This window comes from Pholcus phalangioides, unplaced genomic scaffold (assembly GCF_987345545.1).
Source record: "Pholcus phalangioides strain wild (caught in Gottingen) unplaced genomic scaffold, Ppha-v1.0 ptg000014l_1, whole genome shotgun sequence".
Taxonomy (NCBI): domain Eukaryota; kingdom Metazoa; phylum Arthropoda; class Arachnida; order Araneae; family Pholcidae; genus Pholcus; species Pholcus phalangioides.
In genome coordinates, this window is record NW_028301607.1 from 25,284,119 (window position 1) to 25,303,961 (window position 19,843).

Here is a 19,843-nt window from a genome sequence, read left to right on the forward strand (position 1 = left end):
TGATTTTTAATTTTTTAATAGTTGGCTATGAGTTGGCAATCCAAGTTGGCTACGAGTTAATGGTGCTCAGTTGATTACGAGTTAATGGTGCTCAGTTGATTACGAGTTAATGGTGATGAGTTAACTAGGAGTTAATGGTGCTTAATTGCCAACGCCTTTGAATATCGCTCAGTTGACTACACGAGTTAGTGGTGATCAGTTGACTAAGAGTTAACGGCAGTGCCGTCATAACACGTGGGCCCACTGAGGCAGGGCCCGGGAGCCTCAAGAGAAGAGGAGCCTCAGAAAATTGAGAATTAGTTGAATTTTTTGAAAATTTGTCAGGTAGGGCCTCAGAAAAATCATTTAGCCCGAAGGCCCATGATACTCTTAAGACGGCCATGGTTAATGGTGCTCAGTCGACGACAAGTTAATGGTGCTCAGTCGACGACAAGTTAATGGTGCTCAGTCGACGACAAGTTAATGGTGCTCAGTCAACGACAAGTTAATGGTGCTCAGTTGACTACGAGTTTGGATAATGCTCATACGTCAACGACGTTATGCACATAAGGACGATATTTATATTATACATAAGGACGATATTTATATTATACATAAGGACGATATTTATATTATACATAAGGACGATATTTATATTATACATAAGGACGATATTTATATTATACATAAGGACGATATTTATATTATACATAAGGACGATATTTATATTATACATAAGGACGATATTTATATTATACATAAGGACGATATGTAGATATTTATCGCAATTTAATATTTAATAGCGAGATTCTCAAATATTGCTGAAGAAAAACGAAATCCTAGTCCATATAATCACCCAACTGCAAATGCATATGCATTTTGAACGCATGCAAAAAAAATGCATATTCTAAATGATTGAAACTGTTCCGCCTTTGAAGAATAAATAGTTTTCTAATTCTCTTCTTTCAGGAAGTCTTTCAACGTCGCAAGAGTTTACGTTTTTATCTTCAGCCTTCAACAATATTTGTACATCATAGATTGTGCGTGCGTGTGCGGAGCTCTCATCTTATCATTACAATCTCTCTCTCGTGAAATGATCGATATCAGACATTCAGAAACATTGCTTCACATGTTAACACACATGTTCCGCTTCGTGTGTGATTTTCAATCGAATCTGAACGAGACTCAATCGTACGCATAAATAACTTTAGAGAATGTTTCTTTGAGGAAAAATTGTTTGATTTGTAACTTAGCACGGTAGACAAGTTCATCTATTTTACATTACAAAGCAAAAAAATTCAAAATAAAGCGGACATTAAAAAAATATATATTTATGACATGTTTGATGCTCCAACTTGCCCATTAACGTATACGCGACCTATCCGTATTTCCCGAGTGGCGTGGTGGTAAGATGCTCGTCTGCCACTGTGAAGGTTGCTGTCCCGGGTTTGAATCCGAGGGAGGATATAGATAAGACGTTTCCCCTAACGAACCTGAGACGACCACCGATAGACAGAGCCTTCATTTCCAACCCATCTCATTAATGGCAGTAAATTGCAATATAGCGATATGGCCAGAGTTGGTGAAGTAGTGATTTTTAAAAGATAATAAAATGTCCCTTTTTTTCCCAACAAAGCTTGCTTTAATTCACAATCTTTGATGGAATAAGGGATGAAGGTAATTTGCATAATTTACAGATTGTGTTATAATAAATATGACTATAAATATTCATCTCAGATGTTTGTCATTTTTAATTTTTTCACCGTTGAAACTGATTTCAAATCACTGCATTTCTCGCCAAGGGCTGTTTATAACAATATTTGACAACTGTGCCGACAGTTGGCAATATTTTTGGTGAGAATAGGTGATGCTCCGTATCCCATGCCATCCCGATTTCCTGTATTTTTAACGTTCAAATATGGTTACTCTAATCATAATGAAATAACAATTTCATGTACAGTATTTGAACAGCATCCGATTATATTTTTAATTTAAAAAAAAAAGGTCTTGAAAACGTCAGTCTCTGTTATAACGACAAAACATCCAGCAATCTTTGATGTCGTTATAACCGAGTTTGACTGCATTTGTCGTATGTTTATGTACTGAATATATATTTACCCGGAGATACCGAAGGCCTTAGCGATTAAAATTCTCAGAAGCTCGAACGATGAGTTTTGCCTTTTCATACTGAATTTGCGGCTTTCGAATTCCATTCCGCCATCTGGAAGCATCTGCCAGAAAAAAAAAATTAATAATTTATTCAAAGTTAAAAATATGATATTTTACTGTTATACTCGAACGCGTCATAGTCATATAAAAAACTATTGGGTGACTTAACCAATCAGATCATGCTGTAATTCAAAGACAATTGATTTCTCATAAATTACGAGGCCTCTATAAAAATTATAAGTAATTATAAAAAATATTATAGGGACAATGTATCTGACAAAAATTTATACGCATAGTTGAGCATGGTTATAAAGCCAATAACTGGCGGTTCTGACTAATTCTCATAGAGCAGCGATTCTCAACCGGTGCTCCGCGGTGCCCTAAGGACTCCATGTGAACTCCCAGGGGCTCCGCGGCCACTCGAGGAAAATAAAAAAAAACAGTAAATTTGAAAAAAAAAAAAAAGATTTTAATATGCTTGTGAATAATAAAAATAAGTCAGAAACTTTGATGAATAAACAAAAAATATGCCTCCGGGACTCCGCCATAGAAATTACATACCGGAAAGGGCTCCGTGGGTCAAAAAAGATCGAGAACCGCTGTCATTGAGAATAATGTTAACGAACTTTGCCCATAACGTCAATGAAAACGCAACGACCTTGGAAGGGGTGGGAAGTGACAAAGTCCATTTCGGAGCAGCAAAATTCAGGATTCGGAGCAGTTTTGGAGCAGCGAAATTAGCAACAATATTTTCGTTAACCCTCACCCCTTTTCAAAATGAAACAACTGCACTGTCTTTTGTTATCAAACATCTTTTCATCAGCTTGTTTTTTGTTTTTGGTGTTTCAAGCTTTTGACACCTTGTTTGAAAGAGCAGCTGTCATAAAATTTTTCGCACCAGTCTATTTAAGATGATTTTTTCTTACTGAGGGCGCTATTTGCTGTCTGGAACAGCAGCCCTTCAAATGGGCTAAATATTTTCTAGTCTTTATAGATATTATAAATTTTCTATATCAAGTTTTCAATTTGTTTATACTCAGAAAGAAATTGTTGCAAAATGGGAGAGAATTTCGGAAGAATCATCACGATGGTTGGCGATTCAACACTCGTTATTTGGCGATCTTACTCGTTACTTGGCGATTTAACATTCATTATTTGGCAATTTAACACTCATTATTCATTTAACACAGCAATTTAACACTCATCGGCAACATTGGCGATTTAACGCTCGCTATTCGGCAAAGTTTCTAAATTAGCAATCATAATTCGGCGGACATGCTCTTTTCACTCCCGGAATATTTTTTTCGCGAAACATCGGGATTTGACGCAATGACGATCGACTACAGTAATTTCTGCTGCTTCCAGTAGCGACTTTTTTTGAAAACGGAAACTGACTCGCATTTGCGCTTTAAAGCTGAAAGACCATTGCAAACCATCCTCAGTTGCACGATCAGGGATATTATTGGGGTTTCGCGATGGAAAGCCCGATAATGGGCCGATAGTTTAAATACGGCGATAGTTGAAGTACAGTGGAATAAAATAATATCTCTTTTCGTAAAGAATCGTTTCGCGGCCAAGCAGGAACAAAAACCTTTTGACGTCCTTTCCGAAATTCCGGGCATACTGAAGCAAAATTCGCTATTTGGCGCAGAAAAATACGAAAATACCCTATTGGAGCAGGATGGCGCAAGATGTTAATTTTGGCGCAGTGCGGCGCAATTGGCGCAGAGTTCCCACCCCTGCCTTGGATACAATAAAATATTTTTTGTCGACATTCCCTATTATTTGTTATAACTAGGGTGATAATAAGACACGTATACCGAACATTTCGTAATTGCACTCTTCTTGACATTTTTTAAATTTTAAATGGCCCCGCCCCTTCTTTTCAACGAAGCTTCATTTAATTCATAAGCCTTACTAGAATCGGGTATGATGAGCATAATTCATAAATTATATTACGGTAATTATAACTATAAATATATTAATTTCACCTACACTATATAAACGTTAAAAGTGATTTGTAACTTTTGCAAAAAATATTGTACTAATTTTGTGCAATACTTCCTAGGTGGAAGTGGACTTGGAAGTCTGGAGGGCACGGTCATTATTCTGGGGGGGGGGGGACTATGATGATGATGTCAGTTCATATACATATACACATACATTAGATCAGTCGACTCCACCTTCGACGCTGGGGTACGGGAATGTTCCCACGCCCCCCCCCCCCGTATCTCTACCCATGCAATACTTGTGTGTGCATTTTATAACACGTGGGGTTTTCTACCAATTTTTATGAAATTCACCGGAAAACCTGGCACTGTACATGAAATATCACGTGTTGAAATTTAGAATTCGATGATTCCTTATTCAATGAAACATGAGTATTTTTCTAGTAAATAATTTTTAATTGTATATGAGCAGGGGAAAATGTCTATTTCATTTTTTTTTTTCACAATTTGGTTGCCAGATATACAGGGTGATTCAAAAAAGAGGGGAAAAACTTTACTAGGTGATAGTACACACCAATACAAACAATTTTCATCAAAGAATGCATGGTCTAACATGAATCGCAAACGCGTTTCGACATGGCCGCTACGCAAACATTAAAACGGCGTTCCTGAGAAAAAGAACACCATGCATGCAAATGTAACCTGAGGAAGAAGAAGAAACCGTATGCAAATCTGCGTCACAGTGAATAAAAGGCTCGGACTCAGTTTTACTAAAGTGCGCCATTATCCCGTACGTTGCCAATGTTAGAACGCGGTTGCACGCTGGAATAACTTCACAGGGCTGGCGTCCGCGCCTTCTATTCACTGTGACACAGACAGTTTCTTCCTCTTTCCCAAGTTACATTTGCATGCATGGTGCTCTTTTTTTCTCCGGATAAATTTCAACAGGAATGCCGTTTCGAAACGCGCGGGCGCGTTTGCGTTCCGTGTTAGACCATGCATTCTTTGACGACAATTGCTTGTATTGGTGTGTACTATCACCTATTAAGGTTTTTCCTCATCTTTTCTGAATCACCCTGCATATTGCAAGTTATATGAAAATTCCAGTTGAACGTCGTGAAAATTCAAAAAGATACACGCGATATCGTGAACTGTAACTTAGGTTACTGACTGATAGTACGTGGATGATAAGGGATTTCCCCCCCCCCCAAATTGGTCTTTCGATTATTTTTTGTCATTTGATTATTTTAGTTCACACACAGTTTCTTCATTTTGACACAATATACGTGCGTTATGTTCAGGCATTTCTCTCATATAGCATCAGACACATGTCTTCGCTCATTCGCATAAAGCTTTCAGCTTATTTTTTTTAACAAATCAAATAACATAAAATAATTGAAATACCAATTTGTGGGGTAAAAAAACCCCGTATCATCCAGATACTCTCAGCCAGTCATGGCCCCCACATCCTGGAGCAGGGCCCCATAGGATGGGATTTTTGGCGGGCCCCCCAGACCAGACTTTTCATGGGCCCCTTTATAGTGAATTTATGGCGTGAAAAAACAAAAAAATGATGAAAATCGTCCCGGGCCCCAGGGCTGGAGTCCTGTCAGCCTCCGCCCTGTGGGGGGCCATGCAGCCAGTAACTCAAATTACATCTTAAGTTGCACCATATATATCTGACAATCAAATTATAATTTTTTGCGGTCCCCCCTAAATGCACTCGTGACTAAATTTTCACCGGAAATCATGAGGGCAAGCATATGATTAACATGGCCGAAATTTCAGAATGATTTGCCTGGAAATTTGAGAAAATGTCTAAACTCCTAAAAAGACACAGACTTTTGAAAATGCAGTGTATTTACCGTGTTCAGCGTTGTCTTAACTCATTAGCCTACCCGTGCTAGCCCAGGGGCCTCAAGTCAGCACCTCTTAGAGATAGAAGGCCTCCGCACTCAGCTTGTGACATCAGTAAGTAGTCCATTTTCCCTCAGAATATTGAGGGGAAAAAAATTCCCTGCTCGTGCCAGTATCATCGTTGTGAGGAAATGAAATAATCGGGCTCAGAATTGGCGATTTCTATGCCTCACATCCAATCACTATGCGGTATTTGTGAGCCAATCGGGAAGATTCTACACCAAAATAAGAAGAAACGAAATAGGATGCTGTGATTCAAAATGTGGCAAACTTGCTAGGTAGTCTGAATGACGTTTATGGCAAACAGTGCAGAGGCCTTCTGTGTCTAGGAGGTGCTGCTCAAGTGCAGATAGCGCCTTTACATTGAGTATATGAACTGGGTGGCAGTGATTTCTAGCCCCGATTTCCCCATTAAAAAGTCTCGCCACAGAGAGCAACAGGCCTACAACGATTAATTATTCAATCATTACACTTCACTCGTAGTTAGAAAAACTGGTGGCAGATGGCAGCACTACACATAACAAGCATTACACAGAAACAAACTTTACGTCAGGTTTTACTACACGTACACACACATTCCCGCATTCTAGCCAGGTGGGGGTGGAGCAAAATACATCACTTTTTCCGAGAGCCTGTAATGCTGTCAAGAATGCCCTGGCCGTGTTCAACTTTTTTTTACGTGAAATACATTTTAAATTGCTGCACAGACTTGCTGCAGCACTGCATTTCTCGCCGAGAATTATTTATGAGGAATATAACTGCAATTTGACCGACAATATTAGCAACATTTTTTATGAAGAATCGGTGATGACCCGTTTTTGTGAGCTGAATTTCCTGCATTATACCTGATATATTCACGCTAATTATAATGAGGCAAGAACTTCAAGTACGCTATTTGATTGCATATGATTATATTTTTTTATGCTTAAAAGGTCTTGAACACGCCAACCTTGGCTGTAATGACATCTCGGTTATAACAACAAAATATAAGAGTTTTCGATGTCGTTTTAACCAAAAGTTTGACTGTATGCGAGAAAAAAAAACTTATACTCGCACATATTTATTTTCCTTTAGAATATCAGTTTGAGTACAGATGTCCAATGCGTGTCAATCCATCATCATCATGAGAATCAGGTTATTAGCCTATTTGACTGATAAGATCTTTCCGAGAGAGAGAGACAAACCAGACAACTTATTTTCCATTTTTTATCGCATAGATATCGCATTGAAAAAACAAAAACCACGAATATTCCAGCATCGAAATATACATATTTAATCTTCAAGTATAATCAGCTGAAAGGTTGTAATCGAATGAAAAGATTATGCAACGGGTTTTATAGGACGGGGAGGGGGAGATCCTCACAGGGGCAGGTGGAGAAAATAAATCATCCGTGCAGGGCCACGTGAGGGTGAGGGGGGAATGTGCCACCTATACAGACTAGAACGCATTAAATGTATTTTTGGCACCCCGGCCAATACCGTCTAGAGCAGATTTGGCTCCCCTCCTAGAGCGGCGTGTGGTCACACGGTTTGCGTGCCTCCCTGGGTCCGTCCACAAATCGGAGACTGCATATCCTTAGCATCGGAGCTCCCAGGTCCCATTATACCTTTCGGGCCTTGAAAATCAATTATGAACAACACAATAATGATAATGATAGAGATATAACAGCCGTTAATATCATACAATATAGTCATAAAAACTTCTCTTGCACACTGTTTTGGTTACTCGATTGGTAGCACACGCTCTAGGTCACCCTTTAGGCACCCAGTATCACCCTAGGTTACTCTTTTTTCACTCAGATGCTCACATAATCTCTATGTCACTCTTTAGGGTGCTCACTGACTTTGTTCTTTGTTGTCTAGGTCACTCTTTTGGCCATTCATATGCTTGCACACGTTCTGGGTCACTATTTTGGCCGCTAACTGACCAAATCCCTTGCTTCCTAGGTCAGTTGTTCCCAACCCGTGTGCCCGGAGTTACTATGGTGATAAATAAAAAACCTATGACAGTCCACACTTAAGGTCTTACTAAAGTCGAATTAATTACTTTCCTCTCATGCATGACAGACTCATCGCATAAGTCACCATCTGGTGGTAGTGTCAGCAATGTGAGCTTTGGCCTGGGTTAGGTCTGGCTGTCTATGTACGGCCCCGTTCAGCCAACATCGTCTATAGTAAGGCCTGATTTCAAGTATCTGTGCTCTAAGCATCAATCACAAGTTTCATAATAATGATTAATCGAACAAATCTTTATTGATGTATTTTTACTCGGTGAATTTTTGCTGCAGTAAACTGCAATTTGTATTCAAGGAAGGGTGCCGCGAACTTCAAAAGATTGGGAAACGCTGCTCTAGGTTATTCTTCTGGCCACTCGCGTGCTTCCACACTGTTTTGGTCACTCTTTTTGTCACTCATTGAGAGCTGGTCCTTCGCTCTCTGAGTCATTCATATGCTTGCAAACTCTCTAGGTCGCTCATTTGGTCACTCATTGACCTACTCCCTCACCTGACCTCAGCAGAGGTTATGGTTTTATTGCCTGCGGACTATGCAAATTTCACCGCCTTTCTTCCCATTCTACTGATTTTCTTGAGCAATCATTCCTCAAATTCACTGCCCTGGGTGGGATACAGCCCGATCAGGGCAGTCTCAAGAGCATTATAGGCTTCCGGGCAAAGTGATTTTTCTCAGGCTCCTACGTGGTTAAAAATTTCCTCCAATGTTAATTTACATGCTACCCACTAAGACCCCCCCCCCTCCCTGTAGATACGCTTCAGCAACGGTCATATATTCCCACGAGTCAATTGGACTAAGGCCGGTATTACACTGGTAAAAGTTTGATAAAATTTGAAAATACAACCAAAACGTGTATCGTAACCTTATGATGGTTTTTTTTTCAAGTTTGTAAAAGATCTTTTATCAACCTTTTATAGTGTAACCCGGCCTAAGACAACCACCGCTGTGGTGCTTGAGGGGGTCATAGTGGCGGACTGCAATAGTAAGGTCTCACCACAAGGAGCAACAAGTCCTACACAAAGCTACAATTATTCAATCATCACACTTCACTCATAGTTTGAAAATTGATGGCGGATGGCAGCACTATAATGAACGTTACACGGAAACAAACTGCACGTTAAGCCAGGTTTTCCTAGGAGCAGGTTTCTACAGCGCACGCAGCGTGAAAACGCTGATTGGTGAAAAAAAACCTGAATTTCAGGTTTTTAACCAATCAGCGTTTTCACGCTGTACACGGCGCAAAAGTTCTACTCCTATGGTCAGGGAAAACCCGGCTTTTTAGGTTCACAACACATACAAGCAAGTGTAATAAGAAGACCCGGGAGTCATGCTAGAAAACACATACAAGCAAGTTTTCTAGCATGACCCCCGGGTCTTCTTCGACCACCTGCTTTATATCTCTTCATTGAGACAGAGCGGCGGACCATGGTCTGGTTAGGAGGAGGAAGAGGCGTAAGACGCCTTTAAAGCCTCATTGGCTGTAGCGCTAGTACTGACGTCACAGTGCACAGTAACGGCGGATGACGAGTCGGGCCACGACCTCCTATATAACCTTTAGGTTATCTAGGTGGTCGTGGTCGGGCTGGACCTTTCCGGTGGCTATGGATTGGACCACGATTCGAAAAATTGCAGAAGATTCACGCACGCATGGAAACAACGGGTCATTCTCTCCTCGTGTTCATTTCGCACAGATTTAGATTATTTACATCAGAGAAAAAGAGTTCAGTTTCTCGTCTTTTCCTCCTTAAAATAATAAATAGGATTATTTTTTAATATATAACAATAGAAAAGGTGGGGGGAAGAGAGATATCGTTTCCTTCACCCTTTTTGATTAGCGATCGATCGATAAACTGCGCGACCCGCGCGAAAAGGCAAAGTTCTATCTTATCTGGCTCCTTTTTTTCACACGCCACTTCTTGCTAAAAACATGATTTTGAACTGTTCTTTCGAAATCCACAAGGTAGGATGATCAGCTCTTTGAAGGTGGGGGGGGGATCCGAGTTCGATCCCAGCGACCTCTTTTGTCGTTCTGAATTTGAAGGTACAAACTTCCCTGTCTGATCTTGAGGCATCACGCGGCGCCCGCAAGCAAAATTTCGTCATTAGCTCTGCCCCTCCGAATCCTACCGCATATTGGGGTGGGATCAGAGACGTACACCGGGGGGGGGGGTAAAATTGGGGGCTCGTGACCCCCCCCCCCTTCCCCCCCGATGATCAAAAATTTATTTGGCGGAACTATGAGTTTGTTGAAATTTCTTGAAGAGACGATATATTTTTTTCTGTCGCTCTCTGTTTAGCGTATTTCGTCAAATCGCTGCTTGTGCATACATGTACACAGTTGTTCTGTAAAATAAATCTGTGTTTTCCTCGAAATTGATTCGTGCTCTGCCATCTCGAGTGCTTGTGAGAGACAACAATATGGACGCCAAATATAACCAAAATACAGCAATCCAATATAAAAGTATATATCAAGAAAGAAATTATGGTGGACATAATTGTGTGCCAACAAGAGCACCGAAGCTCTTCTCTGCAACCTCCCAACCAAGTCTATGTCCCTCTGTAGGTATGGTCTAAAATATGGACCATATCATACTATCTCACAGTCATTTGTTGTGATCTCTCTCTCCTCGAAAGTCTTTAAATGGGAAATCAAAACTACGTTTACGTTTTCGCGTTTACCAGCCAAATTCTACAAGCACAAAATTTAAAACATGCCTAAAAAATAGCTTCATGTTGTTAGGGGGGGGGAAGGGGGAGAGTAAACTCCGAAGAGTCAGAAACAAGAAAAACACTCCTGGTAATAGACTACGTATAAGCAAGGTTTTAATCAAAGCTGACATTCTTGAAGTCTAGCACTTGACTGCTTAGTTATTTAAAGAGAGATAGAAAGAAAGCTGCAATGTCAAATTTGCTTGTCAATTTCGCTATATATGGTGTATCGTCCCGTGGAGGCTACAATGAACTCTTGACGAATAGGAGCCATAGGAATGCAGATTTGCTCCTTCTATCTTGTTTTCTTTTTCCATCTCTCTCTCTCTCTCTTACTCTACAAGGTTTTTATGTCTGTGTTGTTGTGCCCTTGGTACAAGTTATTATACACACAGAATAAATACCCCTTTAGAGAAAAAAGAGAAGCGACTGGAGACAAGTTCCTCATTCCATCACGGATGATGCCGCCTCGAGAAATGGTCAGTAAATCTTGTAAACGGAAGTGCAATAGGTTAGGGTTATTGAACTAGGACTGGGTTTTGACATTGGTGAACAGAAAGAAAGAGATTTCAGCTAATCCTTTTTTATATATATATTATATGTTTTGAAGGTGATTGAAATCGAAAGATGAAGAAGAAGAAGAAGAGCTCGATAAATAAATAAAAAAAAACACACATGGCGGAATCTCTAGCAGCTGGTCCGACATATCTAGAGGCTAAAGTAAGAGCGGAAGGTAAAGGAAAACCCCATCGTGGTAAGCTACTAGTGTCCGGCAATGTTACTTTCTCGAAAGGATTTCGCAAAAGCGTGAGAAGAATCCTTAATACTTCTTCCTCGGCTACGACTGCTGATTCACACGTGGAAATTATTTTCAAATTATTAACACAGAGAAAAATGCCTTAATTAAATTAAACCATTACCAACGAAATTTAGCAATTCGTCCCAAAGACTATAGAGAAACTTTTTTTTTAGTAACTGAAACATTATTTTTACGTTTTGACAAATGATTTAGTTTTATTTCAATGAGCTTTTAGGCGAACGATTAAAAGAAATTATTATTATAATTATTTATTTCTAGATATAACACACCCGGCGCTGCCCGGATTTTCTTCAATTTCTGGGAGGATTGAAAAAATGACAAAAACCATTATACAGGAATAAACTGTTATGCATGTACCGGCAACATTAAAGAAGTGACAAACCATTATAAAGGCATTTATACATGTCTAAAACGCATTGTTAGGGAACTAGGTAACCATAGTAAACATTCCGAAAGTCATTGTTAAGGCCTACGAACCATTGTTGCCGACGGTTTTTTGCACATTTCAGGCATTCGTCCTGCTCTGACGAACTTTTAAAGTAGCCTATTCTTCAAGTCGGGCCCCGTTTGGTATATATAGAAAATTTTTCTAGGGGTGGGACAGCAATATACATGATTGATATATAGAAAATTTGGCGGCGATCGGTCTACTATTGTAGATTTTTATAGAGAACATACACAGAAACACACAGAAAATCAATTTTATATACATAGAAGACTATAATTTTTTTTTTGTCATAAAACTATACTAGTTTATTGGTCTACAATTAATGAGACTCGGCAATGTCCACGATTTATAACAATTTCATTATGATTTTTTACGAGAGGAATTGACATTGGTTGTACAAATGGCGAATATACAGTAATATAATGTCAATTTATTAAAGGGTACGAAAAATTAACAATTTTGAAAACTACTATGTAATAACGTTCTTAAAGTGGCACTTCGGCATTAATAGGACATGGGGAGTCACGTGAATAATTTTCAAAGCTCACAAGTGAGTTGCGTGCAGATTTTTGAAAAACAGAAGTGTGTGCAGAGATTTTGGAAACTCGGACGAGGTGCATTCAGATTTTGGAAATTCAGGAAAGTTGCGTGAAGTTTTTGGAAGCTGGGAAACTTGCGGGCAGATTTTGGAAACTCGGATGAGGTACATACGGATTCTGGAAACTCGGATGAGGTACATACGGATTCTGGAAACTCGGATGAGGTACATACGGATTCTGGAAACTCGGATGAGGTACATACGGATTCTGGAAACTCGGATGAGGTACATACGGATTCTGGAAACTCGGATGAGGTACATACGGATTCTGGAAACTCAGGAAAGTTGCGTGAAGATTTTAGAAGCTGAGAATGTTGAGTGCAGTTTTTGGAAATTCGGGGAGATTGCGTGCGGATTGTGGAAAGTCGGAGAGGTTACGTGCAGATTTTAGATATTCTGGGAGATTGCGTGCAGATTTTGAATATTTGGGAAGCTCGCATGCGGATTCGGAAATTCGGGGAAGTTGCGTGGAGATTTCGGAAACTTTAAAGACGCGTATACAGGAAACCTCGATTGAGGTGCATGATTATTTTGGAAACTCGGAAAAGTTGCGAGCATATTTAACAATATATTTCACAAAAAAGTGTTTGATATTCATATTTTTATAGTTTTAAAATTATTCAGCTTATCTAAATTCAGAATTTCAATGAAGATGTTGAATTCAAATTGGCTATATATTAAAATTACGGGACAAAAAGAGAAAATTTTATAAGAGAGACCAGGAAGGGGACGTACTCGAGTGTATTAAGAATCTATAGCAATATTTGGTTGAATTAACACTTGAGATGGATATCGATTTATCATCCAGAACGGATATAAGTAAATTTTACTAGAATCGATCGAAAAAGATACGGCCACCTGTGGTAGAGGGAAATACCCTTTGATCTGTTGCGAATGAACCTAATCGATCAAATTATCGTTGTTATCAATCGCTTACCCTCTTGACGTACAATTTTACGTTGGATGACTAAAGTTCGTTTAGCAGCCTACCTTTAAACCCAATATTTCCCTACGAGATATTAAAAAAACCTTAATGAATTACATTATTATTTCATAATATAATCTCGGTTATCTCTCACGTCATAACGCAGTTTAAAAATGTGCCGTTATACCCCATTACGAATATTACAAGATTTATTTTGTGAGAAATTTACAAAAGTATTTCTTCTAAATTACAGGGTTCTCATAAAAATATGCTCGATCATTTTCCCTGACCAAATCTCAAAAATCCCTGACTTTCTCGGACGGAAGTTAAAAGCATTTCCCTGACCAATTTGAGTTTCCCAAACCAAAGCTCAAAAATTTCTCTAACCAAAATTCTAAAATTACCCTGACGTTCCCTGACCAAAGCACAAAAATTTTTCTGATTTTCCCAGACCAAAACTCTTGAAGAAAGCGATTTAATCCATACACAGGATCCAAACAGAGGCATACCAGAGGCAAAAATAGTCTTCTGAAAAAACGTCAGGGAAAATGAAAAACATTTGGTACACATGACGGGGAAATTTGCAAACATGTGATAAAAGTATCACATGTTTGCAATGATGTTTAAAATGATGAAATGATAAAATTATTGAAATAAATTAAAAAATAATAATATATAAATATTAAAGCATTTTTAATAATTACAATGAATAAAAATAATTATTAAATAAATTATTAAATAGTTATAATTAATAAAAATTAATAAATAAATACATTAAAAATTGTTATAAACTTATTGACATGAACTAAAAATTATGATACAGGAATATGAAAACATGCTTTTAATTAAATAATTATAATTAATAAGAATAGTTGTTAAACAAACGGTTAAATAATTATGACAAATAAAATTAATTATCATTAATTAAAAATTATTGAAATAAATTAGCAGAAAATAATATTTAAACATGAAAATATTTTTTTATTAAATAGTTAAAATTAATGTGTGAAAATTAATAAATAAACTGTTATCGAAAATAATCATAATCAAATTTTTTGTAATAACCGAGTTCAATTGATTTAAGTTATCGCGTTAAAAAATCATAATTATAAAGAAACTAAAAATCATAATTATAAAGAAACTAAAAATCAAAATTGCCCTAAATATAATATTGTGTCATAATTATTATTGATAATGAATAATAATTATTATTGATAATGAATAATAGTTATTATTGATAATGAATAATAATTATTATTGATAATGAATAATAATTATTATTGATAATGAATAATAATTAGTTAATTCAAATGTATGAGATAATTGTCTTGGTTTTTTCAAAAAAGAGGGAGCAGGGATGTTGCACTTCAGGTTATTGTATTCATTGTTATTCATTGTGTCTGTATGTTTTACGTAGATTTGAATAGTTTTTAAAATTTCATTTATTGTTTGCCAACATACTTTTCTATTACTTTTCAATGAATACACAGCAATATGTCGTACAGCAATGGTATTTCCCTCCAAAGGGTCAAACGTTCTTGCTTGGTTTGTCAAGAAATAGAAGACATGTGTACCTTTGTGCCACATTGCTATGGCTGCTGGTAGTTATAGAAACTTCATGAACAGCTCACTAGTAAAAATCGACTGTTTAGGAGTTGCATAGAAGCATCAATGCCAAAACGAGCTCAATATAAGAAACTCATATATTGCTCTCGAGGGCAACACGGCCAAAGAAAGGGTTAAAATCGGAACGCAGGTTAGACTGAAACAATTCTGCCCAAACAAAAAAATTAATAACAGTTTCCACAAATACTTATGAAATGCTGAATAACATGCATATATGCCAATGATTGATGGTCTTTTATTTACAGAAATCATTCGACTGTAATATTAAAGTTATATCTCACATTATATATATATATATATAGAGAGACTGAAACAATTCATCATAATAAATGTATCAAGGGTCAAAATGGTAATCGGTTACTCTCACAAATATGTGACTGACTATATAACAGCATTACGCGATTCGATACGGCAATGCCACTGGCATAAAAAAAAAAAGCTTTCACCTTGCACAATTAATAATTCACTTTCTCAGTTCCGGAAAATAATAAAGAAAAATATTTGCCCCCATTTTGTTATGGTTTTCTCTCTTTTCCCCCCTTCTTCTCCTTCCATTCGCAAAGAAGTAAAAGTTGCGCAAATGCCCCATTTTCTTCACGGCCTTGTTGTGACCCTCAGTATAACTCTTCCTCTGAGATCACATTATGTGCAAGTATGTGACAGACTTAACTATTAAAGCAATCAAACTACCAGCACGTAATGAAAACTAACAGCTATCTTTCTTTCGTCTCACGATTTGGCCCTTTTCATGGAATTTCCATTTCGCAATCGCTACCAGTAATGTTTTCGAGTATGGTTGCCACCTTTGCTTAATCGAACTTTGAGAGGTGGAAAAAGAAATATTTTTTTTTTGAATGCAATTAATGTTGTTTACTATTTGGAGTCCGATTCCGAGAAGAATAATAATTGTTAGGCAAGTTCTTCTCAACTCCCCTAATGCCTGATAAGTGCCTAAGGACATTATTCCAATCATAGGTGTCCGTTGTTTTTGCATACATCCTCTCCACCAAATGATATGAAAATAATTTGAAATACGATTTTATGATTATCTAATTGAACTCTGATCATTATTTTAAATTTCGATTATTCAATTATTGTTCATTAAAATTAGAAAATGTTAAATTTTTGACAGATTTGACAAATTTCAAAATGTGTTCAAATTTAAAAATAATTTCTGAAAAAATGGAGGAATAAGCAAAAAATTGTTTTAAAGGTTTAGATTTTAAAGTTTCAAAAATTTAAAACCGCATAATTTTCAACACAATTAGTAGTTTTTATACGTTAAATGATGCACAGTAAAAAGAATCACAAAAATATAAGTTAATTTTTTGCCCTATTTTTTGTGTGAAGTATATTAATTATTTATAAATGGAATTAAATTATGAATTAAAAATAGTCATTAATTTCAAATAAAAATAAAAACTAATTTCAACAAAAACAAATTATTGATATCAACTAAAGATAATTATTAATGTCTACTAAACATAATTATTAATGTCTACTAAACATAATTATTAATGTCTACTAAACATAATTATTAATATCTACTAAACATAATTATTAATTATAACTAAAAATATAATTATAATTTAAAAATTTTATTCACAGATATATATGGGCATACTGCATTTATTTATCTGAAAATAAACATTTACTTCTCTTTCAAGTTCATAAACTTATGATATTTTACGTAGTTTTACGATTTTTTTGATTTTGGTCTCGTGCTTTTATTTATTTCTATATTTCGCTCATTGCTATGATGATTTAAAATGTCTTTTTTTTTTATATTTTAATACGTTTTCAAAACTGTTCATTATTTGTTATGATTTTTATTTATTTTCATAGTTTTGATTTCTCACCGTTTCACGATGTGTTTTTCATTTCGCCTTTTTATTTTAACTATTTTTTGGTATTTTTACGACTGTTGTTTGATTTTCTTACCTTTTCTAAAAAAATTTAATTTATTTTTACAATATTTTTTCTTCTGATTTTTTTTCTTAATTATTTCTTACAGCTTTTTTTCTTTTATTTTTACAATTTTTTAATTTTAACACCAAAATCAGCTCAGCTGATGAAGAATTTATTAAAAAAGAACAAGTTACTGTGTAAAAACTATTATGTATTGCAGTTCTAATGCCCGAATTATAAAATATTATGTCATGTAATATATACTCTGAGAAGTAGAATAGAGCCTAATTAATATTTTTAATACAAACAAAAATGAATCCAAAGAAAATTTCCGAATTCAGACAACAAAATGGAAACATTTATAAAAACTTAAATATGTGTTTTGTTTTGATTTAAGTTTGTACTTGATGTAAGTTCTAGGAAATTTCTGAATTTATTTATATATTTGGGTATTATAATGAATGAACTTTTATCGTTAAAATCGCAATAATCAATAAAAAAAAGAGGGAAAAATACTTTAACTTTTGTTGACACAATACTTTTTCATGTTGCAATGGATTAATATCATGATAAAATATCTAAAGTAAAACTCAATATACTTATAGTATTTATTTTTTACGAGATTCAACATCTTATATCTTTATTGTGTAGTATATATTTTAAGAATATGTATGAAAAATGTTCAACCTCGGATTGATCGTTAGTAAGAATAATTACTCTTGATAAGTGATGTTGCATCATGTTACAGAAACATGTAGAGAAAATTACATTTAATTTCATAAATGTAAAGTTTAAGCATAAACATTAAAATTTTTGAATGTATTTTTTTAAAAATTTTCTATTGCATATAAATAAATTTGTACATAATTTTATGCGCAGTATCTGTTGAAAATTTTGATAATATTTTTTTTTTTTAGTAGTAGAGTACATGTTTTTATTTTATATTTGGAGAATTTATTTCACAATAAAAACTATAGTATACTTTTATACGATTTTAAGATTTTTATTACTTATTTATTCATTAATTTTTGTTTTCTTTTTCATTCATTTATTTCTATTTACTTTCTTATTAATTTTTATTTACTTTCTTATTAATTTTTATTTACTTTTTTAATTCTTCCTTTATTTCTATTTTTTAAAAAGCGGCATAATTTAATATCAAAAGTAAAATTTTTCGAATAATCATGAGAACAATAAATTTTTAAAAAACTAAATTAATTGATGGCTAAAGACAATGTTCTTCTGAAATATTAGGTATCTGCAATGAGCTAATTTTTAAAGTACAATAGATTCTCGCTAATCCGGCTTGCATCAGACCAGGGCATGCCGGATTATTCCCATTTAAATAATATAAACTTCGCACACACATGCAGTGGCATGTTTTTCTCTTCCATGCTCGAAGAAAACCTGCCTAAAAACACTTAAAAATACTGGACCGGCCGGATTATCGAGAGTCTACCGCACCATAAATATGTTCTAACATTCGAGTCAGTTTATTGTAAGAAGCATTCCTATTCATGTTTTAAATAAAAAAAAAAGATGAATATCATTCAATGATCGCCTTACACAACCCAAGAAACAATGTTGATGCTCAACCATATTTTTATGGGCATCTTTTTATCAGCCACCTCGTTGGGCATTTTGCCTGTTGTGGCGTTGTATTTGTATTTGTATTTGTATAACGCAAATACATCATGTCCAATATCCGAACCTGTAAATATGAAATATGTAATATGCAATGAAGACATATTACCAAGAAATTTTTAGAAATACAACTCTTCCTAAATTCTAAATAAGTACAGACTTCTTTTAAAGATTTATTACATGAGCAGAGGCGTGCACAAGGAGGGACTTTTGGGGCACGCGCCCCTCGAGAGAGAATTTTATTCACAAAATTTTTGTCCCGTGCGTATATTTACTCAATAAAAACCTATTCTTATCACAAAAACAGGTATAAATTAAAAACCCATTCAATACATGTAAAAGGTCTGACTCCTGGGTGAACTTGAAAAACTCTGTGCAAGATGGCAGCCACAAAAAAAATTTCCGAAGTGGGGAGTCACAAAAAAAGTTTAAGACACACATTGTTAGGATACCATATTTTAATTATAAGTGCAAATAAATATTTGCTCACAAAGAAATTCTATCAAAATATCTCTCCAAACATTACAGATTTGTCTCCAATTAAATAGCGTTGCCGTTCATAATAAATGTAGTTCATAATAAATAAATATGTTCATACGCCGTCCATAATAAATGTTCATAAATAAATGTAGATCAAAGAAAAATAAGTATTGGTTTTACCTTGTAGTGCTTGGCTCTGATTCTAATGATTGGAGGTAAATGAAAATCGATGACATCAGACATTATTCGATGATGACTTGCCGTCTTTGCTGCTGCTCTCGAAGAATAGTGTGCAGCAATAATGAACAACGCGTAAGAGAAAAAAAACTGCAGATTTGAGTGTTCCCGCTAAGAACAGAAACTATTTCGATTTGAAGACGAAACATGCCGGAGGGAGGACTAGTTCTCTATTTAGTAGTGGTTAACGTAGCAAAGAGGCCGAGCATGTGCATCATGTTGATATCCCTCCCACTAAGCGCCTCCCAGTTTTTACGTGACGTATCACACGTGTTTAAATCGAACTACGAGAAAGAAAACAAAAGAAAAATTAAAAAGCGCCATCTATCGTGCGGTAGCGCAGAGAACGTCTTTTTTTATTTGTTTTTTAGATATCTATGTAAGATAGCACACACAAGCTAAATACTACACCACAATAAAA

General features: G+C 35.7%; 1 protein-coding gene across 1 annotated transcript in view; it reads right to left on the reverse strand.

The window, feature by feature from the left end:
* Window positions 1–19,622, reverse strand: part of LOC149078336 (TBC1 domain family member 25-like) — a 28,612-nt gene extending 8,990 nt beyond the window's left edge. The window contains exons 1-2 of the mRNA XM_089241989.1: window positions 19,366–19,622; window positions 2,098–2,210 (exon numbers count right to left, since the gene is read on the reverse strand). Coding sequence (XP_089098115.1) covers window positions 2,098–2,210; window positions 19,366–19,428 — 176 coding nt within the window. The 5' untranslated portion in view covers window positions 19,429–19,622. The remainder of the gene's footprint in view (window positions 1–2,097; window positions 2,211–19,365) is intronic.
* Between the last annotated feature and the right edge of the window lie 221 nt (window positions 19,623–19,843).